This window comes from Leptonychotes weddellii, chromosome 4 (assembly GCF_054177405.1).
Source record: "Leptonychotes weddellii isolate Sample4059 chromosome 4, ASM5417740v2, whole genome shotgun sequence".
In the NCBI taxonomy this organism is placed as follows: Eukaryota; Metazoa; Chordata; class Mammalia; order Carnivora; family Phocidae; genus Leptonychotes; species Leptonychotes weddellii.
Genome location: NC_138372.1, coordinates 85,995,091 through 86,021,605, shown reverse-complemented (window position 1 = coordinate 86,021,605; position 26,515 = coordinate 85,995,091). Strand labels below are relative to the sequence as shown.

The following is a 26,515-nucleotide window of genomic DNA, read 5'->3' as shown; positions in this document are numbered from 1 at the left end:
GGGCCTGCCTGCTAGGCAAGGTCCTCTGCCTGGAGAGCAACAGTTCCCCAGTGCTATCTGAGCACATTCCAGCAGCACGTGTTTATCTCCAGGGTCAGCCTTTCCTGTTGATGCTCTGGAGGTGTGTGGGGCGGGTGGCGGAGAGGGGGATCGGGATAATGGCTGTTGGCAGGCACAGGGCATGGAGGCAGGAGGGCAGTGGTGATACGGACCCCACTCTGGGGAGGGGGGTGTTATGATGAGGTTCCCAGACTGTGTGTGGCCACGTATGTCTTTCCTCACATTGGTATGAGCTCCTTGGCTCTTCTACTGCTCGGGGAGAGGAGCACTGCCTCACCCAGGGATGCATCTTCCAGAGCTGGCTAGGACGCAGTGGGTGGGGACCTCCAGGTGGGGGCCACAGGATATGGAGCCAGGAGAACAGCAGTGTTTCCATTGTTTCGCTTAGGATGTGAGCTCTGTTGGGACACAACTGGTTCTGCCTCTCCCTGTGAGCTCAGTCATGGCTGCCAGGACCTCCAGGCTTTGGCAATGGGACAGAGGAGGCCACCCTCCCTGACTAGGCTGGGCAAACCCCATGAGTCTGACACCCTTAAGACACCGGTTTCCAGGAGCTGCACCCTGTCTCTCAGGAGAAGTACCCACCACACACCGATCCCCACTAGCAGGGGGCAAATGCCGAGCTGCCTTTCTGGAGGGTTCCACCCCAGCACTGGATGGCTTTGAGAAAGTATGTTCACAGCCTATCTCAGACCTTTGAGATACTCTTTCATTTTCAAATGAGATAATCTCATCCTCCCTCCAGGCTGAGTTTCGGGGTGCAGGAGAGAGGAGTTTGAACTATTTGAGTCTTCTTTAACAAAAATGAATCATGTCCCCTGCCCCCCATCCTCAGCCTAGGAATATTTACCCATGTTTATATAACTATGGCAACAGGCTTTATCCTCTACCACTTAAACCCTTATAAAGAAAAAAAAAGAAGAAGAAGAAGAAGAAGGAAAAATGGAAGCAGCAGTCCTTTTTCCTGCCCGGCCTGAGCTGTCTCTTCAGAAGCAAAGTAAGAGAGCCCCACACACCCTGGTGCAGTGTCGGCCTTCGCAAGGGCAAGTCGGCAATGGTCCAACATCATGAAAGGACTTAAGAGTCTGACAGCCATTTTCTTCCAAAATCCTGTGGGAACCACACAGTAATAGCACCTCTGACTTGTCTAGGGACCTCTCTTTGGAGTACTGCACTGAGATTATGGTCATCAACTTTTTTTTCTTGCCATCTCCTTGACTCTAAAAGTAGATGGATTTTGTAATGTATATAACTGTCATACACCTGAAACTAACATATTATATGTCAACTATACTTCAATTAGAAATATATATATATATATATATTAAAGTGGATAGAATGCAGTCTGGCTTTGCTAACAATATAGTCTTCATCTCCGAGATGGATTCCTCTTGTCCTGACTGCATCACAGATCATTGTCAAAATAGAGTTTCTTAAGAGTTTCATAAGGAGTAGAAAAGTGTTAGGCTCACATAGGTTTAACTATACAAGGGAAGCTGAGGCCAGTAAAAGGAAAGCATTTGTGCAAGTCAGACTGTGCTGTCAGCAAGCTAGGGGTGCTAACCATTTAGTCTAAGGTTCTTACCAGGAGATCAGCCTGCATCTCTTGGAGTGTGAAGTATGGCCATCCTCTTAACTTCCAAGAGGATTCCAGTCCAGGAGCTCTCAGGGATGGCAAAACTGGGGCTTAAACTTGACTCCAAAAACTATTTCAACCATAGACCCACTGTTTACTCACTGCCTTCTATAGCCGCCACTGCTGGGTGCTGGAGCTCTAAGAGTGAGCAAGGCCTGCAGGGGTGGGAACCCTTTGGTGGTGTTTCTCCCAGTGTAAGATTATGTGTGGATTATGATAGTGGCCAGGGGCCCCTTTCTATCCTAATCCCAGAAGATTCAACTCCAGAAAGGGTTCAGTCAGTCTGGGGACAGCAGCTGCGTCCTTGGGGGTGGCTCCCACTGTGAACAGGCCTGGGGTACACAGAAAGGCCCCCCTTGGGGATCTCGGGCTCCCAACTGCAAGGAAGCCTGCCGGCCAAGCACAGCGCCTCACATGGACCGGCGGGGCCGCATTGGCCCTGGTAACCTACCAACCTGGAGAGCAGAAGGAAATGTGATGTCAGGCTAAGCAGCTTGGGAACGCCAAAGCAGATTCTCAGCTCCATCCTGGGGCCCTCAGGTTTTCCGACTGACAGGGGATCCTGAGCAGGGACCGCGAAGGGAGCGCTGGTCCCTGGGCTTGGCAAGGGGCCACGGAGACAGAGACTTCGGACCGAGTTCCGACCCACCTACGCCTCTTCTTTCTTTTCTGGAACCATCTGCTACCGCTGCTGCAGCTTCGTCCAAAGGGGGCGGGTGGGGGGGGGGCTCAGTTCTAGGCCGAAAGATAGGGGCAAGGTCCCCTGTAACTGAGGACCCAGGGTTAAGTGAAGGCATCCAAATGGACTCTGCAAAGTCTTCATTTCTGAAGATGTTCATTTTTATCCTCCCTGCCTCTACCCGCCCCCCCACCCCCTCCCCCGCAGGAGTGGCAGTCTTTGCTGACAAGGATGGGAATGACTGCAGCGCCTGCATTCTCTGCCCCTTCTCCCACGTCTGCACGGTTCTGTCACAGAGACCCCAGATTCTGCCTGGGGCAAACTTTCTCCCGTTAATTATCTCGAAATAACATGTCGCTAATTACCCTATTTACTCTGGGGTCCTGCAACACCGCACCCCCCCCCCGCAGGCCGGGGCGGGTGGCGCGGAGCCTGGGCCCCGGGAGTGACCCACAATCTGGCCGCGCGCGGAGGCTGGCGTGGCGGGTCCGGAGCTCCGCAGGGAGGGGCGCCCGGCCGGCTTGCGGCCCCTCTTAGGTCCACCTGCCCCAGCTCCGGCCCGGGCTTGGACCGTGTGCATTGACTAGAATCCGAGCAACTTTGAGGCCCCCTCCCTTGAGCAAGAGTTAGGATAACTGACACTGGGGGAGTACTGGGGAAGAGAGGGGCTATTCCTCCACTCCCTGCCCACCCTGTTGAAAGCAGCCCCATCCCATGACCCTGTTTGCTGTTTTCACGAAGAATCACTACCTGAAATCACCGTGTTTGTTTATTTTAACCTGTCTCATCCCTCCCCTTCCCCGCCCCCATGCACGTTCTTGAGAGCAGAGACCTTGCCTGTCTTAATTCTGTCCCCCCAGATTTACACCCTTGCGGGGAGTACAGCAGAGCCTCTGCTACGGTTCTGTGTTAAATAAGTGAAGTGGCTCCTCACCTCCACCGGTGAGGAGTGGGCTGGGGGGGGTACCCTACACCTTGGAGGTGAAGTAGACCCACACTTCCAGACTTCCAGTACACTTCCAGAGTTCAAAAGAGCTGTTGATTGGCTGCTTGGTGGAGGATGTCCCTTTTCTGATCCGAGTTTGGGAAACAGGATTGAAAGAAACTAAGGCACTCGGCCTCTTCCTGAGACCACTACCCAGTGCCCGCCCGTAAGATGCTGCTCTCTCTTTATGACCAAACGGGGATCACGTGCTCTGTTGGGGGACGTCGGTACAGTCTGGCGTCACCATACCCCCGGCCCCCCTGCGAGGACCAGGTGTCGCCCGGCCAGCCCCCAGTCGCCGCTGCCCCAGCCCTGTGCCACCACCCGCGGCAGGGTCCACTCGCCGCCGCCCAGCCCGCGCCCCTCGGTGCGCCCGTCTCATTGGCTGAAGGCAACCCCCCTGAATTCTCATAGGCTGTCCCACTTTTCCTCCGCCCCCTGCACGGACAGCGCGCCGCGAGAGCCAGGGAAGCTGCTCTAAGTCCGGGCCTGGGAGCCGTGGCTCGGCTCGCCGCTGCGAGAGGAGCGGAGCGCGGGGCCGGGGGCCGCTGTTCCCACCCGGGGACGCTCTTGCGGAGCCGAGCCCGGCAAATGGGCGTACGAGGAAGAGAGCAGGGAAATGGACTGCTATCTGCGCCGCCTCAAACAAGAGCTGGTAAGAGCTGAGCGGGCGCCAGGGGCGCGGAGGACTGCTCCGCCCGGACGGCACCTGGCCCCCGCCGCGGGCCGGGGAGCGGGGAGTGCGCGGCCGGAGGAAGGCCAGAGACGAGGGGACGGGCAGGCAGAGGGCAGGGCCTGGCCCGAGGGAATGGGCCGCGAGGAAACTTGGAGCAAAGATTTGTGAGAGTGAGGCAGACACGAGCAAGTGACGGAGACCGAGCAACCCAAACCCGGACTGAAATGCGGCCAGAGAAGGCGCCGGACACACGGGGGCACACTCCCAGACGGGGCGCCGGGAGCAGGGCCGGGCGCGCGGGCCGGAGGGCAGCCGGGGACCGCTGGCTCGCGGGGAGCTGGCACTGCCTGAGGCCCCCAGCCCCGCCGGGCTTGGCAGAGCTGGCGCGGCTGCGGGGGCAGGCCGGGCCGGCTGTCTGCCCGGGCTTGTCTGCCGGCGGGGGGGCGGGGGGGGACTGGCAGCTGGAAGGGCGGGGGAGGGCCCCGCGCCCGAGGCGGGGCGCCGCCTGGCAGATCTCGAGCGGAGCTGCGGGGGCCCGGCCAGATGTCAGGGCCGGGCGTGGGGAGTGCGGAGGGAGCTTGCGGAGGCCAGGGGTGCAGGGGTCGGGAGAAGGAGCTCCGTCTGGGATCCGGGCATCACCCAAGTGGGGGAGGGAAAGGTGCCCCCAAAGCTCCGTTAGGTTGATTCTCACCGACTTCATATACCACCCCCTCCCGCACACACACCTGCCACCTTTCTGGTTCCCGCAACCACCCGAATTCACACAGATAAGCACGCCCCGCCCCACCTTGGCCCCCAGGCCCGCCTTTCTCTCAATCCGACTCCCTCCTGTGCCTTTGCCTCTGCCTCTTTTAGTTCCTTTTAGTTTCTCTCGGAGTGGACCTCTCCTTGGTCTCACTTTTCTCCCCTCTTCTTTCTTCCTACTTTCAAGAGCCAGGGGCACCCAGGCTCTCAACAGCAGACCTGGATCCATGGCTCTCCAGATTCCATGACAGCCTGTCCCGCTCCTGCAAACTCTACACTTCCCCCCCACCCCCACCCCTCCAAACTTGGCAGCTGCATCTGGGGCCAATTTTGGGGGAGGGCAGCTTGCAGAGCAGGTGTTCTCACTGATGCTTCCTGGTCAAGGCTCCCAAGCACTCTTCCTGTCTGTTCCACTCCAGCGTCTGTTTCTCAGGTCAATGGTCACTTCTCTGGGACTTCCTCTTCAAGCCCCTTTTGTGGTGACACTCAGATGGGAAAGTTACCCAGAGAAATGCTGCCTAGGTGAGGGACAGAGAAGTCGCCACCGTGTCCCTTCCCATGCTAGTTTTCCCCCGCTTCCCATGTCAGTTTGGGATGGTCAGCCCCAGCCCACACATATACAATTCTGACTCTTCCCATTCATTTGTCCAATATCAGAAAGGTCAAGGTCATCACAGATCATGTCTGAAGTCCAAGGCCCATGCTGAGAAAAGAATCTAATAGAGTCCTCTTTTTATGCTTGGAATCTGGGACCACACCACCCACCTCAGGATCTGCCTTAATAGAGGGTTTGTGGGTGTTCCTGGCATAGGCTTGAATTTTAAAATCCTACTGATTTGCATTTTTTATAGCACCCTAGGTGGGAGGGGGTGAGGGGAGGAAGACAGTCTGTGGATGCCAGGAGAATAAAAAAGGCAAATAAGAATCTGCACTGAACTGAGCTCCAGGTCTTGATTTGCACCCTCTCCTGCCAAGGACTTGAGCCCCCAGTCCCTGAGAGGAGGAAGGGGAGAGGCTGAAGTCACCGAGCTCCCCATTAGCTTTCATTTGGCCCTTTGTCTGAGCAGCTTCAGCCTTTGACTCTCTCGGAGAGGAAGCCAAATGCCTGGCCTGGGGCCCAGAATGACACTCAGATGGGAGAGCTCTGCAGCCTCCCCCTCCCCCACCCCCACCCCCAGGGTGCCCCGCCTCCTCCCCCTCCTCCCCTGTGCCAGGCTGCCCAGAAATGAGACAGAGCAGAGTGACAGGCAGAAGCATTAGAGTCTCCTTTACTCTCCAACACCTCAGCCCGGTGCTTAGGTAGCTGAACCAAACCTCAGGGCCTCAGTTTTCCCAATGGGAATGAAGAAGAAAGTAGAGCTGAGTTAGCCCAGGCTCAGTCCTTTGGCTCCTCTAAGGACTGTGCGGATTGACTTCAGTGCAACATGGTTGTGACTAGGATGGGGAGAGTTCGTTTGTTTATACCCCATTGCAGACCTGGGGTCTTACGTCATGAGCTTGTGAGGGTGGGGGCAGGCGGTGGGGCTTGTGTGTTTATCCCAGGCAGAATCTTCCCTGCCACCGAGGGGGACTGTGTGTTGCCTGGCTTTGCCTTAAGTTAGCATGTGCTCAGGAATGGCACGCATGTAATACTAGTCACGTTCTACATTCATTTATGCCACCAAATCCCTTCAAGAAGCCTGTGTCCTACAGACACTGGGTTAACCTGCTGGAAAAGGAAAGGTTAACAGGTCATGACATTATTTTTGTCAGGGGTGTTCTGTGTCCCCTCCTGCATCCTGGCCCTGTCCTTGGCCCAGAAGATCTAGACAAGAAGAGCATGCTCCTGAAAACCAAAGTGGCAGAATTTCTCAATTTCTCGGAGCAGAAAACTTGCTCTCTAACAAGTGAGCCCTGCGGGGAGGCCAAGGGTTTGGGGATCCTGGCTCAGTTAGATTGATGCGTAGAGGACTGGCCCTTTCCCCCTGCCTGGAAGGAGACCAGGATCCGTTTCAGGGATGAAATGGGGCAGGAAAGTAGCCGCAGCTGACACACTTCTTCATTAGGATGAGGGGGTCAGGGCTGCCACAGCTCAGCAGGGAACATCTCTCTCTCCCCTCCAGCCACTGGAGAGGGGCCCTGCACGAACACAAGGCCTTGGGACCAGCTGTTCTTACCCACTGCTCCCTTGAGGGCTTCCAACAAATGGGGTAGACACAAGAACACAGAGAAAGCAGATGTAAGATGCTCACAGCGTGTTCCTCATTGAGTCAGTACCAGTGTAGAGCAAATAGAGTGTACAGAGGCTGAGCCACAGGGGCTCAGGAAGTCCAGCCAGGCTAGGAAGGCTTCCTGGAGGAAGAGGAGGTTGATGGAGGCCAGCTCCTGGAATGCCTGTCCTAGCTGAGGCATGATGAAGCAGTAGAGGGACTTCTCTGGGGCTGGAGAAGGGCCTTCTAGGACAACTCCGTATTCCTAGAAGGAAGTTATCTAGCCACTAGTGGCCACAAGTTCAAGAGGTTCTGACATGTGGAGGAGGACCAGAGCCTAAAGGCAAGATAAGGACAAAAGAAGGTGATGGAAGAGATAGAGTAGGAACAGCCTGCAACTCTAGGGACCAAAGAGCAAATTTCCTGAGGTAGAAAAAAGCTTTTACCAAGGATCTCCTAATGTGGCCTCCTTTGACTTTTAGAGCTAGGGTGAAGAACGGGGTAGGGTCAGTGAGGGAGGAGTGTGAACCGTGGGACTTGGGGGCAGGCCAGCTTGAACTCAAATCCTGGCTCTGTGTGACCCAGGCAGATTACTTAACCCCCCTGTGCCTTGGTTTTCTCATCTGCAAAGCGGGTTTTTTAAATTTTAAAACAATTTTTTAAAGATTTTTATTTATTTATTTGAGAGAGAGAGAGAAAGCACCAGCTGGCAGAGGGAGAAGTAGGCTCCATGCTGAGCAGGGAACCCAACACGGGGCTGGATCCCAGGACCCTGGGATCATGACCTGAGCCAAAGGCAGACACTTAACCCACTGAGCCACCCAGGCGCCCCTAAAACAGGGTTTTTAAAATACCTACTTTATACAGCCACTGTGAAGATTAAATGGCAGCTGTCTGTCCTTAGCCTGTATCACTGTGCCCGGCGACCTCCTGACGGATGGATCAGGCTGGTATGCATGAGTCATTCATTCACAGGACACATTAACGAAGTGCATCTGATGTTTAAAGCACCTGACCAGACACGAGCACTGTGGTTACAAATACAAACAGACACAGAGCCTGCCTTCGGGGGAACCCCCCGTTCAATAGGGGAGGTAATAATAATAACAGTTATTGGGCGCCTGGGGGGCTCAGTCGTTAAGCGTCTGCCTTCGGCTCAGGTCATGATCCCAGGGTCCTGGGATGGAGCCCCGCATTGGGCTCCCTGCTCAGCAGGAAGCCTGCTTCTCCCTCTCCCACTCCCCCTGCATGTGTTCCTTCTCTCGCTGTGTCTTTCTCTGTCAAATAAATAAATAAAATCTTAAAAAAAAAATTTATTGATGTTAACACCGATATGTCAGGCATATAATGGATTATGTCATTTATTTGCCAAAGCAACTCGAAGTTGTACTTCCCTTATTCCCATTCTATAAATGAGACATGGGGAGGTTAAGTGAGTTGGCCAAGGTCATAGAACTGGTAAGTGGAAGAGTGGGGCTTCAAACCCAGCCAGTCTGACTGCAGAACTTACACTCTTAACCAGTACATGTAGTCATATGTCCGGTATAGAAATAGAGGGTGCATGCTACATAGAGGGGGAATTAGCTACAGCCAGGGGATCAGGGAAAACTCCGTGGAGAGGTAGCATTTGCGCTTGACCTTGAGGGATCAGCAGGGAGGTGACCAGGAGAAAAACAGCATTCCAGGCAGATAATGAAGCAACAGGAGCGGAAGGCACCGAGATGGAAGCAGAGGGGATGTTTGAAGACTACAGGAGCTTGGCTAGGATATAGGGTATGTGCAGAGGAATAGCGAGCAAACAGGGCTGAAAGAATCGTTGAGAGCAGCCCATGGGGACCTTGAATGCCATGCTAAAGGGCCTGCCCTTCTCTATGTGCACTGCGAGAAGCAGGATGGGAGACGTGCCCTGGGATCTAGGAGGTGCGTGGTATGGGGTGGAGGGGAGGAGGGAGGAAACTGAGGCAGGAGGATGAGTTAGGTGGTGATCGCAGAGTCCATGCAGGAGAGTAGGAAGGCCTGAACCAGAAACGAGAAAAGGAAGGTAACTTCTGGAGGTCTTGATTGGACTGCCTGTAGCAGAGAGGAGCTAAAGCCGGTCAGGGGAGGCAGGCTCCCTGCGGGGCAGGGTTGGGCCCCTCTCTCCGAGCGTCTGCCTCTTGCAGGAGCACACAGCCCCTGGTAGATGGTTCAGTCAAGAGAGGGCTCATCCATTTCGCACTTCTTTCTTTACTCTCCGCCCTCCTCCAGCTCTTGGCACAGTTTCCTCTTTACCTTCCTGTTGCGTGTCCCAGCCAAGAGCAGGGGACTGTGAAGGTCCCTATTCACTGGACTGGAGAATGGGCCCCTTGGCAAAAGCAGGGCTTTTCCCGTTTCCGGCCCCGAACCTCCTTGTAGCTTCCCGAGGGGCTGAAAGGAACTGTGTGGGGGTCTTGTGAGTCATGGGGGTGGGGGGAGTGGGGCAGGGCACACTGCCAGGTCCACGGGCGAAGCCGGAACCTGTGTCAAAGGATTCTGGCTGAGCTAGGAGAGGGCGTGAGATGGGTGGATGGAGGGCACAGCTGTGGGATCAATTGGGGGCCGAGGAGAGGGCTTGGGACGGTTGCCGAGGATGCTGGTGTCACTTTCCCATCGCCACGCCTCCCATACCACAAAGGCCCAGCGAGTGCCAAGGGGGACAGTGCTATCCGTGCGCAGCTGACGCCACATTACCCCTGGAGGGCACAGTGCTGCAGGTCCAGGACGGTGGGGTCTGCTTCCTAGGGCATCTTCGCCTTCAGCTCCAGACAGACAGGCTTTCTTCCTTCTTCAGATGATTCAGTGAAGAAGCTCTGTCAGTGGAAAGCAACTGAACTGGGTCTTGGAGTCCCTCCAAGACTTCGTGCTCTTCCTCCCCATAGGATGATAACTGTGCTTTGCGTGTCGCATTGACTCTCCTGGGTTCTTCTCACAACAACCCCACGGGGCTGAGAAGCCACATCATGATGACACGGGAAGCCCACTGGCCTGGAGTAAGAGGGCCAGGCTTGGGGGCCCAGTCTTCCCATGAATACGCCTCGGACCCCAGCCAATAGATCTGCCTTTGCACTGGAGGCGCTCGGGATGACATTACGTGATACTCAGATGAAGAACTTGTAGTTTTACATAGTTACCATCTGTTTATGGCAAGTGTATGCATTTCATGTAAGTTCCTACATGAATACGTTTATTTACACAAACAGATTTACATGCAACATTAAGTAGGAGATGAGCTCCTCCATGGATATGGTGAAAACTGTGAAGTCAGTCTAGGGAAGGATGTCGAGGAAGAAAATGAACATCTCAGATCCCATTTCTTACTCCGTACAGTGGGGTCACCAGCTTACCACAGTAACTGTGGGGGTCCGACAAGGCGAGAGCGAAGAGCATCACTTTAGGGCCGGAATCCTCTGAGTTAGGCAGCTAGGACTCCCATGGAGGGTGCCTGGGGGCCATCCAGCTCTCACACACAGAGGAAGTTTGAACTGCAGCGGGAGAGACTGAAGCGTGACGTGAAGAAAATTTTAGGGGACGCCTGGGTGGCTCAGTTGGTTAAAGGGTCTGCCTTTGGCTTGGGTCATGATTCTGGGGTCCTGGGATCGAGTCCCATGTCAGGCTCCTTGCTCAGCAGGGAGCCGCTTCTCCCTCTGCCTCTGCTGCTCCCCCTGCTTGTGTGCTCTCTCTCTGTCACTGACAAATGAGTAAATAAAATTAAAAGAAAGAAAGAAAGAAAACTTTTAGGTTGAAACATTTCGAGGCCCAGGAGGCCCCAGGAGATAGGAGATGGCTGGTGGGTGCAGGGGGTGCTTGCAAGGAGGGTGGTGAGACTTTCATGGTCTTTCTCAGCAAGGAGTCCCACACCCGTCTCTGGGATGTGCTGCTGGGGAAGTATGTCCGATGGTGGAGCAGGTCTGCCTGGCATGCGTGCGGGTCAGTGAGCGTGACTAGGGGTGGACAGAGGGGAGGTGGCTGTTAGATCCACTCCCACTCAGACTAATCAGAACAAACTAGACCCTCTTAGGGCTTTTCCAACTGGCCCCCGAGGGCAAGCTGGGTATGATTCGGTCCCTGTCCTGAGGAAGGACCTGAGGCTCTGGCACTGGGAGGCCAGAGAGGAACTCAGACCCCCACAGTCTGGGGACCAGGATTTAGTGGCGATCATTTCTAGTTCGGCATCTTCTCTGATTTGGCCCCTCTCCTTTGCTCCCACCCCACACTGTTCCCTCTGGGGACTGGGTTCCTGAGGCAAGAGAAACCCTGGGATCTGCGAAGGTCCCACGCTCCAGACGAAGACAGCAGCTTGCCCTCTGGCTCCTTCTCCCGGGGTGACATCATTCCCCTCGGGACTGGGAAAGGCAACTCGCTCTCAGTCAAGACCCAGCTGATGCCCCGGCCTCCCCGCCTCCCACACTTCCTTCTCCTCTGGTCTCCCCTCTCACAGCTGTCTTCTACCCTCAGTGTCAGCACCGCGGCTGGCCAACCAAGCTGGCCTGAGAATGGGCAAGAGGATGCGGGGCTTCCCTTTCCTTCCCCGGCTCTTCCTCTGTGGGGGGCAGGGGTGGGACAGAAGGGACAGGACAAGAGTCGTGTTTCTCCTTGATTGCACTGGGTAGATGAATGGAGTCCTGTCATTACTATGTGCTAAGGTCTACTGAAGAAGAAGTGTTCTGGAAGTTCTTAGGAAGTCTTATGATAACCGCCAGAACTCACCTCCAGGTCACGCATAAACACTTATGACCTCACCTCATCTGGCCAGAGCTGTACGAGGCAGAAACTCTTATTCCCATGTGGGAGAACCGAGAAACTGAAGAACAATTTAAATAACTGGTCCCGGTCATACAGCTACTACTATGTGGCCGAGCTGGGATTTGAACCCTGTGCCATCTGTCTCTAGAACTGAAGACCTTAACCAGTGCAGAATATCATTTTCCATTTCACCCCCTGTTTACTTAAATGGGGCCTCTGTTTTATGGGCAGCCCTGAATTCATACATACCCACATACATTTCTCACTGGAAAACCGTACAAAATGTCAGCATTATTTCTTCAGGATTTTTCCATACTGGAAGAGATTGAATGGGGTCATTTCATTCCTCCCACTGCCTCTGACCTGGACTGTGTTCAGCCTTCTGGAAGGAAGCCTGCAAGCTCAGACTCCTTGCCCGTTGGTGAAATGCAGCTGCGAGCCACATCCCTGACTCTTTCTCCCTGTGGAGTGTGTTACTGCCCGAGGGCAGCAGGTCTGGAGAGGTGACTTGGGGCATTCAGGGGTACTCAATATGTTTTCTGGGTGTGTGGCTGGGGCAAGGTGCTAGCTGGGTTCTGGGGAGACCTAATAATGCGTAGATCTCTGACCCTGCCCTCGATGGTAGATGCTCAATGGATGTCTCATGAACAACTGAGCCTTTAAATGTGTGGGGGTGCCGGGGCGGGGAGGTGAGTAGCACTCCAGGGAAGGGCATTTGAGGTGTGTCACTTAAGAGGTTCTGACAGCAGCCGGGGGCACACATATGGGGACCGAGACACGCTTCTGAGTGACATGATCACAGGAGCGTGCTGGGAAGACTGATCTGGTGGCCGGAAGCCTTCCAGGAGGCTTCTGCATTCCAGGAGACAGAAAAGCAGATGTGAGACATGTGGGGACAAGAGCAGGGGCCCTGGGTGGAAAAGCCAAAAGGGACTCTGAGGTCTAGGTTGGGGTGAGGAGGAAAGGGGTATGAGGGAAAGGGCAGATAAAGGGAAGTCAGAGAAGCGGTGAGCAGTTAGAGACCTGGAGGAGTTTGGTTGGAGGCTTAGGTCTCCTCCGACTCTGCCCTGGGTCTTCTCAGCTGCGGCTGGGCTGTCTCAGAAAGGAGAATCGGTCAGGAGGCTGGAAGCCAAAGAGGTCAGAGAAGGGGCCGTCAGCAAGCACAGCCACCTCCCAGGCTGCATCTCTTGCTGCTGTAGCTGCCACTCAAATGGAGCCTGCTTGCCCGGGCAATCTGGCAAATCCCAGGGTTGCCAGGGCCCCACCCCCACCCCCCCGCCCCTGACCACCACACTCAGCAAAGGCCTCCCAGTTAGTCCTCCGGGTGTTAGTGCTGCCGGCTCAGGAGAGCCTAGTGTGGTTCCCCTGCCCCCGCCAGGGTTGGGGAGGGCAGGGGAGGATTTGACCCAAAGCCTAAGAGGGTCAGCTGTCCGTGCTCCCCTGAGCACTTCTGTGCCTCCCCTCCCAATCCCTCCAGCTTTCCACCCTGTGGGCTTAGTTCTGTGCATTAGGACAAGGCTGGGAGGTAAGATGATCCCAGCGGGTCTCTGGGGGGCTTAAGAAACAGATGGTCCCCTCACGCGAGGTTTGCTGTTGGTAACATGAGCAGATCTGGGGAGGGAGCTGGCGGGACCAAGGCAGCTTGGACTGTGAATGTTATCAGACCGCATCCCCTGCCCAGCCTCCAAACTCGGCCCTCGCCCAAGTCAGCCTCTCAGCCCCTTCCAGCTGGCACCTGGGACCCGGGCCTTAGACGCCCACAAAGGGACTGGGGGGCTGGCCTCCAGTGTCCCCACTCTTGGCCCGAGCCGTGAAGCCAATTGGGCTGAGAAGGCAGGAAGAGCACGGGAGCCAAGTCTAAGAGCAGCTGAGGGAGGACAGGTGTTTGGAAGGCAGAGAAGGGGTGGGAAGAACTTCTGCAAACAGGAGCTTCCTGGCCTCCATCTCTCTCTCCGGACTGGCCAGATGTGCACAGCAGTGAAAGGAAACCCCCGGCCTACCCCTTTTCCTCGGGAATCTGGGCTCCTTGTCTTACCCTCCTGTTCCTTTCCAGCCTTCTCCGCTGCTCCGGGGAGGGCAGCGTCGCCCTCAAAGCCCAGCCCCTGCCCCGCCATCCTGAAGCAGGCAGTGCTCGGTAGTTAGGGCCATAGCATTTGGAGTGAGTGTCCCGTGTTTGAGTCCCAGCCATATGAGCTGCGTGTGTGACCGTGGGCAGGTTACTTCCGCCCCACCAGGGTTAACTTGTTAAAATGTGAACAATAATAGCAACCTCATAGGGTTTATACAAAGATCCTAAGAGGCGAGGGGCATAGAGCATTTAGCTCAATCCCTATTAAATAGTAAACACCTGCAAACTGTTGTGGCCGTCATCATCATCATCATCTCGGGGAGGCTCGGGAAGAGGAGGGCACAGCACATAAAAGGACAAGGATGGCCACCACAGCTGCGTGCACCCTCGAACCGGTCTCAGCTCCACCTCTTCTGTTGACCTTGAGCAACTTACTCACGTGCCTCCACCCCTCATCTGTAAAATGGCAACAAGACTAGTCACTAACTCATTGACTAGTTGGTGAGATTGAAGATAGATCAACTCGGGGCGCCTGGGTGGCTCAGTCATTAAGCGTCTGCCTTTGGCTCAGGTCAGGATCCCGGGGTCCTGGGATCGAGCCCCGCATCGGGCTCCCTGCTCAGTGGGGAGTCTGCTTCTCCCTCTCCCTCTCCTTCTGTGCTCTCCCTCTCTTTCAAATAAATACATAAATAAATAATCTTTTTTTAAAAAAAGATTAATTGATACATGTGTATGCGTAGTCACACACATGTGGCTGAGGACAGCACCTGCCTTAGCATGTTAGCGGCCATTCACATGTTATGCAGCCATATCAGCGTTGAGATTCCTCCTCCCCCAGCTCTGAGCTGCACTGTACTGGGCCCCACGGAGGTGGGGTCAGTGGCCGGCTGGAATGACCTGGAGGTGTATATGTGGGCAGTGGGGAGTCTAGGTTCAGGGCCAATGAGGGGCAGCGCTTCCCCCAGCCCTGCACGGCTCACTGGCCTGCGCTCTCCCTCTCGCCCGCAGATGTCCATGAAGGAAGTGGGTGATGGCTTGCAGGACCAGATGAACTGCATGATGGGCGCGCTGCAAGAACTGAAGCTCCTCCAGGTGCAGACAGCTTTGGAACAGCTGGAGATCTCCGGAGGGAGTCCTGCCCCGGGCTGCCCGGAAAGCCCCCGGACGCAGCCCGAGCCCCCTCCATGGGAGGGTGGCAGAGGTCCTGCCACGCCTGCAGCCTGCCCCATCTCCAACCAACCTTCTCTTGGCGCCAAGTTTCCGTCCCATAGCAGTGCCTGTGGGCAGGACCTGGCCCCCCTGCCCGGGGCACAGCGACCGGAGCATCGAAGCGGTGCCCGGCAGGGGCCAGAGCTGGTGGAACCGGAAGACTGGACCTCCACCTTGATGTCCCGGGGCCGGAACCGACAACCTCTGGTGCTAGGCGACAACGTTTTTGCAGACCTGGTGGGCAACTGGCTGGACTTGCCAGAAGTGGAGAAGGGTGGGGAGAAGGGGGAGGCGGGGGAGCCCAAAGGGGAGAGGGGCCAGCCCAGGGAGCTGGGCCGCAGGTTTGCCCTCACAGCGAACATCTTTAGGAAGTTCTTGCGCAGTGTGCGGCCTGACCGAGACCGGCTGCTGAAGGAGAAGCCAGGCTGGGTGACGCCCACGGTCTCTGAGCCCAGAGCCGCCCGCTCACACAAGGTCAAGAAGCGGAGCCATTCCAAGGGCTCTGGGCATTTCCCCTTCCTGGGCACTGCAGAGCCCAGAAGGGGGGAACGTCCTTCCACAAGCTGCCCCAAGGCCCTGGAACCCTCACCTTCTGGCTTTGATATTAACACAGCTGTTTGGGTCTGAGTCCTAGAGACAGAACGTTGACTGAACCCAACATGACCGGGTCCCAGTGCTGGGCCCTGGGAAGGATGGGGTGTGGGCACTATGGCTTTCAAAAGCCTAACTCCGAATTCCTTTCCTCCAGAAAGGAGGGAGAAGCAGCAAGAGTGTCTGGAGCAGGGCTGACCAGTGTGTGGTTGAGAGAGGCTGTGGTGGGGGCTGGCTGGTGGGGAGGTGAGGGCTCCTGGGCTGAAAGAGAGACATTGAGAGAGACAGTGGTGCTCACTTTGGGACTGCAGGTGACAATGAGGGGCCGGGGGAGGAGACCAGGCAATCCTGACATTCCTTCAGGGCCCGCAAAGACTTCAGTTGAACATTCTGTATGGATTAGGGCCCTGGGGTCTCAGGTTCCCCCAGAGAGGCCCCCGATCTGGCCCCAACCTTATAACCATTGGCTTCCCTGGCAAGGCACTGCTCCAGACACAGGCATGGAAACCCCAGCCCTCCTGGGATCGGGATCAGCAGATTCCCACCCCCACTCCCTGTCGCCTTTAAGATTTCAGCCCGTACCCGGGTCCTGAGACATGGGCCGAATAAGGAGTGTACCCAGGGGAGTACTTGAGATAGCCCTATGTCTTTTCAAAAGCACAGGAAAGATATCTATCTGTATAGCACTTTAAACGTTGGAAAGCCTTTTCATGTCATCTTCTGAGTAAGCAAGTAGAGCAGTTACCACCCCCATCTCCCAGGTGAGGAAGCCGGCCTAGAAACGCCCCCTGCGGGCAGGAGGCAGACCAGAGCAGTGCAGCTCTGGAGTCACACGCGCTCCTTCCCCCCGCACCCCGCCTCCAGCACCGAACCCGCACCCCGGACACAAGCACACGGGCATCCGCCGGCGCGGCGAAGGTGCGCCCATTCGACGCGCGCACTCATGTTTGGATTCCCAGCCTCACCCCGCGGCCTCCCTCCCCGCTGGGCGCGGAGGCCCGTCTGGCCGGACCAGACCGGCGGCGGGGAAGGGGAAGGGCCGGGCGGGCAGCTCCGCTCCGATCGCGCGGCGCCTAGAGCTTTCCTGGAGCGGCGCACGTGGCCGTCCCGCCCCGCAGGGAACGCCCGCTGGCTGGGAAGAGACAATGCGGGTCCCTGTTTGGGCCCGGCCCCGCCCTGCAGGCCCTCCCCCTCTCCTCCCCTCGCCCCTCCCGGCTGAGCTCCCCTCCCGCCTGATGGGGGGTGACAGCTGCAATTAGACGCAAGCCGCCTTCCCGCCCTCGGAGCATTAACAGCTAACTGGAGGAGAAGAATAACAAGCGAGGCTCTTCCTGCATCCTGGACCCCTGGAGACCAAGATGGCGGAGGGAGGAGGCTTCGCGCGGCCCCTCCACAGCCGGAGGTGGGGCCAGTTAGGGTCACTCTCAGACCCCCGCTCAATCACGTGGGAAATGTTTAGTTCTTGGTGGCGGAAGCTACCAGACGAAAGGTGCTACTTCTAGGTATTTTCTCCAGTGCTCGCTATTTGCCAGGCAGTGTGCAGAAGCATGCCTTCCAAACTTCAGAATGACCCTACAAAGTACCATCTTCCCGGTAAATCAGTGGGGGCTCTTTAGGGGTCAGAGAGGCTGCCCAGATCAGGCTTCTAGCTAATGGAGGAGCCAGGATTTGGAACAGGATTGTCTGGCTGCAAAACGGCCTTTTCTCCTGTCCCCGGAGTTTGCTGGTAGAGCCAGCCCTTTTCTGGAGGAGCAAGTTCGCGCTCATCCTTTCTGTCTCCCCGGGGAACTGAGGTAGTTCAGTGCGGGGTGAAGCCCCATTGGCTGTGTCTGCCTTGCTGGGGGGCGGGGGGGGGGCGCGCGTGTGTGTGCGTGCGTGTGTGTGTGTGTGTGTGAGAGAGAGAGAGAGAGAAAAGGGTCCTCCCACTAGGCCGCGGTGAGGTCACCAAGCTTTCAATCCGGAATGATTCCACAGGAAACCAAGTCCCCTCTTGGCCATTCATCTGTGACCCATCTGTTCTGTGGACCGGCCATGGCAATCCGGACCAAGTGAACCAAACTTTATTGCACACCTCCCAGTGCCAGGCACTGCGACAGGAACTCAAAACAGCAAGGAAAAGGACCCAGCTCCTGGCTCAAGGGGTTCAGTGAGAAGCAGCAACTCCTAACCCATCGGTTGGCCAGAAGGGATCCAAGGGAATGAAAACTCATTTTAACTCAGGCCAGAACAAAACAATTAGGAGTGACATTTGCCACCAACAGAACTCCCAGGCATCAGGCGCCGCCATCTTTGTGTTCTCATTTCCTTCTCACCACACTCTGAAAGGGGCTGCTGATCCCCTTACTTTACGTGGAGCCGCTCAGAGAAGGCAAGCAACTTGCCCAAGGTCACAGCGGCGGAGCTGGGAGTGAACCGGTCGCGATAGACTCCCAGCCTGGTGCTTTGCACACTACCCCACAAAGTGTCCATTTCTGCTCCAAAAGCCAAGTCAAGAGGAACAACAACAAAACCTGTCCTCCCCATATTATCCATGCATGGATAGTAAATGGAATGCTCACTGTCCGGTGGGGGAATTTTGCCCTGGTCTTGACTGGGCTGGTGTAATGCCCTCATCACTAGGTCATGCTTTGCTAATGAAAGACTATGGCCAGTTCATTTACACACACACACACCACCACCACCACTAGTTTTTCCTTTTCCTTCTTTTTCTGGGCTTTTGTTGTGACAGGATGGAGAGTGTATTTCACTGAAGCTGAGGGGAGAGGTGAATGGGAATGCCTGGGGCCTAAGTGATGCAGGAAAAGTGTAGGGGTGGGGAGCAGCAGGATGAGGGGGAGGTAGTGGAAGTTAGCAGAGGGAAATTGACAGCTTAATTCTGCCCCTGGGGCTCATTTTATGGTTAATTAGGACATGCAAATAAGCTGGAAGCTCATTTAATACTCTCCCTGGCATGGAGCCCTGCCTCACACCTAGCCCACTTCCCTGGCAGGTACAGGGACCCCCTGATTGGCCCAGGCATCTGCCCAGGCCCCCACCTGCTTCTCTGTGGCTCTGTGGCCAGAGTGTGTCTCTAGATGTTCCCCCACCATAAGCAGGAGCTAGAAGAGTCCTTGCTGGGCCTGCCTGGTTTCCCTCCTTTCTTTCTCTTTCCAACCCTTCAGGACTGGGACCCCTCTTTCCCAGAGGGGCGTCCCCAAGCACCTCCCCTGCACCCACCCCTCAGGTTGAGATCTGAACCCAAACTTGCCCAGAGGAACAGAGACCTGGTTCGGCTCTGTCCCCACGACATCCCCCTTGCTCCCCGTCGGGGAGGGGGCACCCCATCTTTCCCAAGTCACACCATTTCCTACAGGGCCTCCATAAAAGCAAAAGCACAGCTTGTGACTTTGGGTAGCAGGGGCCTGTCTCCAGCTTTCAACGCACCTCAGGTCACCCCCCACCTTCTCCACCCAGAGCAGTTAAGGCACTTCTGCCAGTACAATGGAATGCGCACTGGATTAGGAGTCCTCCAGGATCTGAGACCCATTTCTGTCCCTGTCAGCTTGAGTATGTCGCTTGACCTCTCTGAGCCTCATTTTTCTTGTCTTACATGGGGATAATGCAGGGCTGCTGGAGCTTTGAAGGACGTCATGCACACCATGTAGACACAGCAGAAGCTCTCTACTGGGTCACCTGACCTTCGGTTCAGGCACTAACCATGTGAACCAGAGCGAAACTGCTAGAAAATAACAAAAACTTTCACTGGGGCTTGGTTTCCTCTTCTGTTAAAAAAAATGTATACTGGCCCTATTACCTCACCAGACTGTAGCAAGGATCAGAGAAGACAATAGGTTTCTCTATTGTCTTCTACTGTCTTCTCTGCAATGTTTTTGTACATGGTAAAAATATAACCCAGGTGGGCTGTTACTTGCGAAATGGCAAAGTTTACACTTTCTCATAGAGGATGACGTGTGTTGGGGGGGGGTGGGTATGGAGAGAGCAGCAGGGGGGCTGAGCGCAGAAATGGTGCTTGAGGACCCCAGTGCCTGAGGATGTGCTCTAGGGAACACTGCCACCCGTCTGTCCCTCACAGTCCCTCTGTCCCCAGCTGGCCCTCACAGTCAACCCCCGGGCCCTCACATTCCTGGCAAGGACTGGAGAGTTGAATGAGCCAAGTTCTGAAGGCTTTGAGAAGAGTCCAGCCCCTGATCTGCTCTCTGCTCTTTAAGGCCTTGGTCCCTAGAGTCCCTGCTAAGCTCCACACCTCACCCCCTACCATCCCCCCACTCACCCTGGGGACTAATGGCCTAAAGATGCTAGTGGCTGTCCTGCTAGGATCCACTCCCCCCGATGGGGCTGGAGGTGCCCTGAAACCCTCTCTCACAGGAGGTCTCGGGGCCCAGGATGGTGCAGATGGAGGAAGGGCCTAGGAGATCCAGGGCACAAGGCAAGATAAGCACCTCAGACTGTAGTTACCCCCTTGGTACTATTTTTCTTTTTTTACTTTTATTTTCAAACTATGCTTTACACCCAACGTGGGGTTTGAACTCAGGACCCTGAGATCCAGAGTCGCATGCTGTACTGACTGAGCCAGTCGGGCGTCCCAGACAGCAGTCACCCCCCTGGTACTATTATTAGGATGTTCCTGCCTCCCTCTTACTTCCTCTACCCAATCCTTAGAACAAAGAGGATGAAGAGAACTCTCCCAGATTCACTCTGAATTTGACAAAGGACTTAGAACCTGCTTCTCTGCCCGTGCTCTTCAATCCGTCTGGACACGCCCACTGCCCACCACCTCCAAGCTTCAGGTGTACCCCACCCCCAATTCTGCCACATGCGCACACAGGGGTCACGGTGAAGTCAGCCTTGCCTGAAACATCCCTGGGTCCACATTCTATCCCCTCCTGAGCCCTCCTCTTTCTTCCTCCCCCTTCCTTCCTTTCTTCTAGGGTCCCCCCGCCCCGCCCTGGTCTCTCCAAAGTCATCTTTGAGTTTCTGGTCAGAGAGAGGCCCCTGAGGAACACTGAGGCAGGGAGCCCTCCTGGGGGTGCCTACCCCTCAACACAGTGCTTGGGGCAATCATAATCTGACAAGGGACTGCCATACTTGTTTGTGCTGCCTCTTGGCGGGGCCCCGGGTGCGGGAGGGAGCAGGATCTCCAGCTCCATATACTAAGGCCTCAGGCCGCAGCTGCTGCACTCCCTGGCTTCCACTCCACAGAATCCATTCTCTCTGGATCTGCCCCTCTGGGCATGGCGCCCAAGATGACCGCCCCATTCCAGGGACCTAGGAATCCCTGCCAAAAATCACCTCTCGCATGCTCGGCACCTCCACCCTCTCCTGCCCATGACCCAGCTCTGGGCTGTCCTCCCTGCCCCTCTTCCTGCCCTCTCCAGTCCCAGAAAGAAGCCCCCTGGCAGCCTCCAACTGGTCAGGGAGGGGGGCTTCAGACACAGCAGATGCCACCAACTGAGGCTACCTGGTGGCTCTCAGGGGCACTGCTTGTTGGGGGGTGGGGGGGAGGTGTCTCCCTCCAAGGGAAGAGTCCGGTTTTGTTTTCTGGTTTCTGGCTCTGCTGTCACCCCGTCTGGCCGCTTTCCCGTTCCTCCCGTGCCTCTCCCTTAGCCCCCTTCCTCTTCTCCTCCTGACTGGAGGCTGCATCTGCAAGGAAATGCTGCCCCTCGGCGGGGAGCACAGGGGACGGGAAGGAAAGGTCTTCAGGTTCTGTGACTTCATCCTCACCTGGCCTCACTGTTCTAGGTGTCTGGAGGCCCCGCCCTGCCCACTCAGACCCTGGGGGACTTGCTTCTTTATCCTCCAGGGAGGTGTGTTACTGAGCACTGCAAGCGTGGGCTCTTTGCCCCTAGGTCTTTCCATGGGCTGTTCTCGGAGACTCCAGGTTCCTCAAGGCCCCAGACTGGCTTTTTACTCAGCTTTCGCTGCAGTTTAAAGGGCACCTCCTCTGAGAAGCCCTCTCCAGGGGCCTCACTTGTGCCCGTATACCGAACCACAGGACCCACTTTCAAATCGCTCCCGTGCATGTTCATCTAGATCGTGAGCCCCTCTGGGGTGGCAAGTACTCATTACGCATTTCTGTATCTTGGTGTGACTGTGACCTCTCCTCGTTGTCAGGGTGAGCCCTCTGCCCAGCCCAGCTCCTGCATCAGGAAGGCCAGCAGTCAAGGCCTCCTCAGCTGCTCCCAAGGCCCACTTTCAGGACAGCTGACAAGCTCCTTCCTGGCCCCGTCTCCAAGCTGTGGTGCGGTCCCCTCTGCGCCACCTGGTACTTTGGCTTACTCCACCCTCGCTTCCCAGGTCAGTTCTGTTCTCCTGCAGGCTGCCTGGGGGCCCCAGTGTCCTTGGGCCGCCCAGAGCTCAGGCCCTTCAGATGGCCACCACAGCCGCTTCTCTCCCAGGCTGGCTCCGTCCCAAATGGGTCCCCATTTCCAGCCCAGAGGACATCGCTTTTACCCCAGCCTCCAAATTGTCCCCCTTTCTGCCTGCGCCCTCTACACCGGTCTTGCTGACCTGGCTCATCTCCTTGTCCATTCTGGCAACGACCTCTGGCTCCAGACTTACTCTCCCCGAGGAGTTTTTCCTAACCTGCCTTGCCAGGGATCCCCACCCCTCCTGGGGACATTGAGTCTGCTAGATTCTCCTTCCCCCATTGTGATTATGGAGGGTTAGGCAGGGCGGGGCAACGGGGAAGGAAGTTGAGAGTTGGGTGTTCGGGCTTCCCTACCTCCAGCCCCGCTACTGGCCACACTCCAGGCATTGTCTCCGGCGGAGGGGGGGACCGAGCTGCCCACAAGGCCAAATTTGTAGTCATTTGTGTAAAGTGGTGGGAAAGGGGAGGGTATCAGGCATGAATTTATTTTTTAAAGCAAAAAAAAAACAAAACCAAAACCCAACAGAGATTCTTCCCAATGGGCCAAGTGCAGCACCTGAAATCCCTACATGGACTCAGGCTGGGAACGTGGGCCTAGAAGGGCCAGCAGGCCTGCGAGCACTCGCTCAAAGCCTGCCACGCACACTGCCACGGCGCAGGGGCGGCCCAGGGAGCCTGCTCATTACCACAGGGAGCACTGGGCCAGACTGACTTAGGCAGTCTTAGAATCCCTAGTCTGAGGTTCCAAGCATCTTTTGAGATAAGTCCATTTATATAGCAGAAAATAAGGGGGTAGGCTCTGCATCTGAGATTTCAAGGGCCCAGAGAATTCCAAATCCTCTGGCCTTGGCTTCAGGACCCTGCCAGGAGTTCGGGGATCAAGTATCTTTAAACTTCTCCCTTAAAGGTATCCTTTCCCAAGAAAGGCAGAGCTCAGAACCTGTCCCACAATTCCATGCCCTAGTTTTCCCAACTGGGAAGGCTTAGCATCCCCTTAATCCCGGCGGCCCCTTCAAATTGCTCAACCCACCCAACTGGGGACACTGGTGATGCGACAGGAGCTACAGTGTGGCCTGTGCCTTCCCTCTCACCCACAAGGGAAGGCCTGGATGACGGGACCTTGGTGGGGAAGCTCGCAGCTACGCAACAGAGTGAATTCAGGAAAAGAGCCCCCTTCCTAGACTTCCCGATCACTGGTGGGTGCCGAGGCAAGGGCTGAGAGGGCCAGAGGCTGTGGTCTCCCACTGTGAGCTAACAGCAGGGGGAGGAAAACTTGGGAGGGTGTGAGGGTGGAACCCAGAGTTGCTGCATGCCCCCAAGGTGCCAAAAGGCCCAAGGGGAGCAGAATCGTGTCAGATAGAGTGGAGCAGCAGTTAATAAGGGAGATTTTTCTCTTCAATCCGAGTATCTTTGCCTGCCAGAGTATTTTTTTTTTTTTTTTTACATACAATTTTTTTTTTATTCTTATGTTAATCCCCATACATTACATCATTAGTTCTAGATGAAGTGTTCCATGATTCATTGTTCGTGCACAACACCCAGTGCTCCATGCAGAACGTGCCCTCCTCAATACCCACCACCAGGCCAACCCATCCTCCCACCCCCCTCCCCTCTAGAACCCTCAGTTTGTTTTTGAGTCCATCTTCTCTCATGGTTCGTCCACCCCTCCGATTTCCCCTGCTTCATTCCTCCCCTCCCGCTACCTTCTTCTTCTTCTTTTTTTTTCTTAACATATCTTGCATTATTTGTCTCAGAGGTACAGATCTGAGACTCAACAGTCCTGCACAATTCACAGCGCTTAACAGAGCACGTACCCTCCCCAGTGTCTGCCAGAGTATTAATGCTGGTTCCCTTCTAGACTGAGCTTTTGTTTGCGAATGATCACGACCACGTGACTGAGACCAGCTTCATTCGGGAAAGGGGGTAAATGAAGTGAGAAATGCAGACTGGAAAGACCATTCGTCCATGGGGAGTCACCCTTGCAACCTGGCGTTTCGTCCAGATCCCTTCTGAAATTTCTCCGTCCCTTCTCCGTGGCCCCCAGATGAGCGCCAGGCCCTATTTTCCTAGCTCACCCTACCAGAAGGTCACCTTCTTGTTTCAAAGCCGGCCACAATATGGCTCCACCCTACTCCCTAGCCCATGGCTTCCACATTAATGCCAACTTCTTGCTCCCGTTTCCTGCAAATCTGTGACACTCTACCCCATGCTCACCTATTGAAATTCTACCCTTTAAGGCCAGTTCAAACTCCCCTCCCTGAAGCATTCTGGCTCCCCCAGAACAGAAAGCATCGGTCCCTTCTCTCTCCTACTACTTTGCCGAACATTTCTTTATGGTACTTTTTATTGGTTCTTTGTGCCCTCCCAGCTTCTACAATCCCATCCTTTCTTCCCACCGCCATGCTTGCCCACGCTCCTATCTGGCTCAGCCCCTTTACTTGTATGCTAGATTCCGTCCATGTAGCCTGTTTTCCTCCTCAGTGGGCCACTCCTATGAGTGCACCAACACGTGCTGCTGCAACCGTCTTAACAGAGGAGTCCGCACCTGACGTTTCCAATGCCCCCTACCGCCCCACTGATGGCCCATCGAGGTCACCATGACCTTCATGCTCTCCTTTGCCAATCCCTCATCTCCCAACCTCATGATGGAGTCCCTGGACTTCTCTACCTACAGTCAACACTAGCAGTCCTATTCAGCTCCACGTTCTTAAACATTCAAATGGTGTGAACCTCCTGGCCAGGTCTCTTCATCTGAATTCCAGACACCTATCCGACTGCCTACAGTGCAACTCGAGGATCTGACCCATTCCCAACACTTTGTTCCAAATGGAACTCCCAAACCTGCTTCTGCCACAATCTTCACTATCTTGATTATTGGCAAGCAATCTTGGGGGTCATCCTTGATTCCTCTTTCTCTCACACTGCACTTGAGTCAGGAGGTCCTGCCGGCTCCACTTTCTCCTAACTGGTCTCCACAAGCTATTCTCAACTCAGCAGCCAGAGTGTCCTGATGAGAGGCTGTCAGATCATGCTCTCTATACCCTTTGCTGAAGTCCCTTCTGTGGACCCCACGCAGCCAATGCTTGAACTGTACTTGAACATGTAGGCACTCGCCCATCTCATGGCATCTGCAGACCCTTCCCAATGCACCGAAGGCCCTTCTTTCCCCCATGCAGTTGGGTGGGCTGCACATTTCAAACATTTACACAAACAACAACTTCAGCAAAGATATAAACCTTCAGCCCACCACAACATTCTCTCCGCCCAGCACTCCTAGCCTTTGAACTCTTCTCCACAGCACTCCTCATTGCGTACGTACACACACACACACACGCACGCACGCACGCACATTTTTCTGCCTCCTGCCAAAGATTCCTCGAGGGAAAAGATTTTGTTTTGTATTATTCACTGCTGTATTCCCAACATGCAGATCAGTACCTGGCATAGAGTAGAAGCAACTATTTGCTGATAGGCCCCTAAGGATCATCTGCTTTATATGCCCTACAAGAATTTGTACACGGTTAAAAGCAAGCACAAGAACTTGCACATGGTTAAACTTTACCAAAAAAATACACTGAAAACAACAGCTCAAAATAAGAGTCACATCACGGCTTAAAACGGGAAGGTTTATTAAGGTTTTTCCTCAAGAGGAACAGCCAAGCCCATGCTTCTTAAGAGAAGCAATTAGCAGGAAATGTATGTCACACCTTGAGCCCAGAATCACAGGAGGCTTCTTCTTAAAAAGCCAGAGCTATATCCCCCAATTCCCTTTTAAAGCTCTTCTTAATGTCTGCAAAACAATCGATGTCGCCTTCCCAGAAAACAGAACTAGGCATCCAGTTCAAAGTCTCCAGCTGTTCTCAACAAGCAAATTTTAGTAAGACATGACATTAAATAAATGGACTGTGCATTCAGCAAACCCAAGATGAAACTGCAGTAAAAAAAAATTTCATATTCAATGTAATGTCTGTACTACATTTTCAAGAATAACTTGCATTTTTTACATTTTTGGGGAATAGAAATACTAAAAGCTTGGTGGCTGGACTACCTCAAAGCTCACATTCATTTCCTTCCCTGCACAAGATGGGCTTCTTCCAGATCCTGGACAAGCACCCAAACCACTCTACCCTTTTAAGTTTGGAGCTGAGTCAAGAGGGGCTATTTCAATACACATTTAAGTAGCACCTTTTTAAATAAGTACAAGACCCAAATAAAACAAAAGGTTATTATTACAAGCTATTTTCTTCCTCCAAATACCAATTTCTTCACACGCTGGTTTCACCACACACATATAATTTTTAAGAGCATATTTTAGGTCTTCTAGCGTTCTACTGTGATTGCATAACAAGGAAAAAACTGAGGTAATCTTTCTTCCTGTCCCTCAGTCCTAAAAACAAAAATCAGATATATGAACTGACAAATATATGTGTACCTAATGAGGAAAATGAGGCAAAATATTTGAACTTGGGCAGGTCCAGATAACGGAGAACGTTCCTATATAGAGAAAAATAGCTCCAGACCAAGTAGCTTGTCTTAATAATGCTGGTAAT

General features: G+C 54.8%; 1 protein-coding gene across 1 annotated transcript; it reads left to right on the top strand.

Moving 5' to 3' along the window:
* Positions 1–3,792: 3,792 nt before the first annotated feature.
* INKA2 (inka box actin regulator 2) lies at positions 3,793–26,515 on the top strand. Its single transcript, XM_081815657.1, has 3 exons — positions 3,793–4,015; positions 14,807–23,387; positions 23,799–26,515. Exons 1-2 carry the CDS (start codon positions 3,980–3,982, stop codon positions 15,632–15,634), a joined length of 864 nt encoding a protein of 287 aa, XP_081671783.1. The 5' UTR covers positions 3,793–3,979; the 3' UTR covers positions 15,635–23,387; positions 23,799–26,515.

Excerpts from the sequence above, each read along its gene's own strand:
- INKA2 (XM_081815657.1), top strand. The coding sequence starts at position 3,980 with ATGGACTGCTATCTGCGCCGCCTCAAACAAGAGCTG. Across the intron at positions 4,016-14,806 it reads GCCGCCTCAAACAAGAGCTG|ATGTCCATGAAGGAAGTGGG; the intron begins GTAAGAGCTGAG and ends TCTCGCCCGCAG.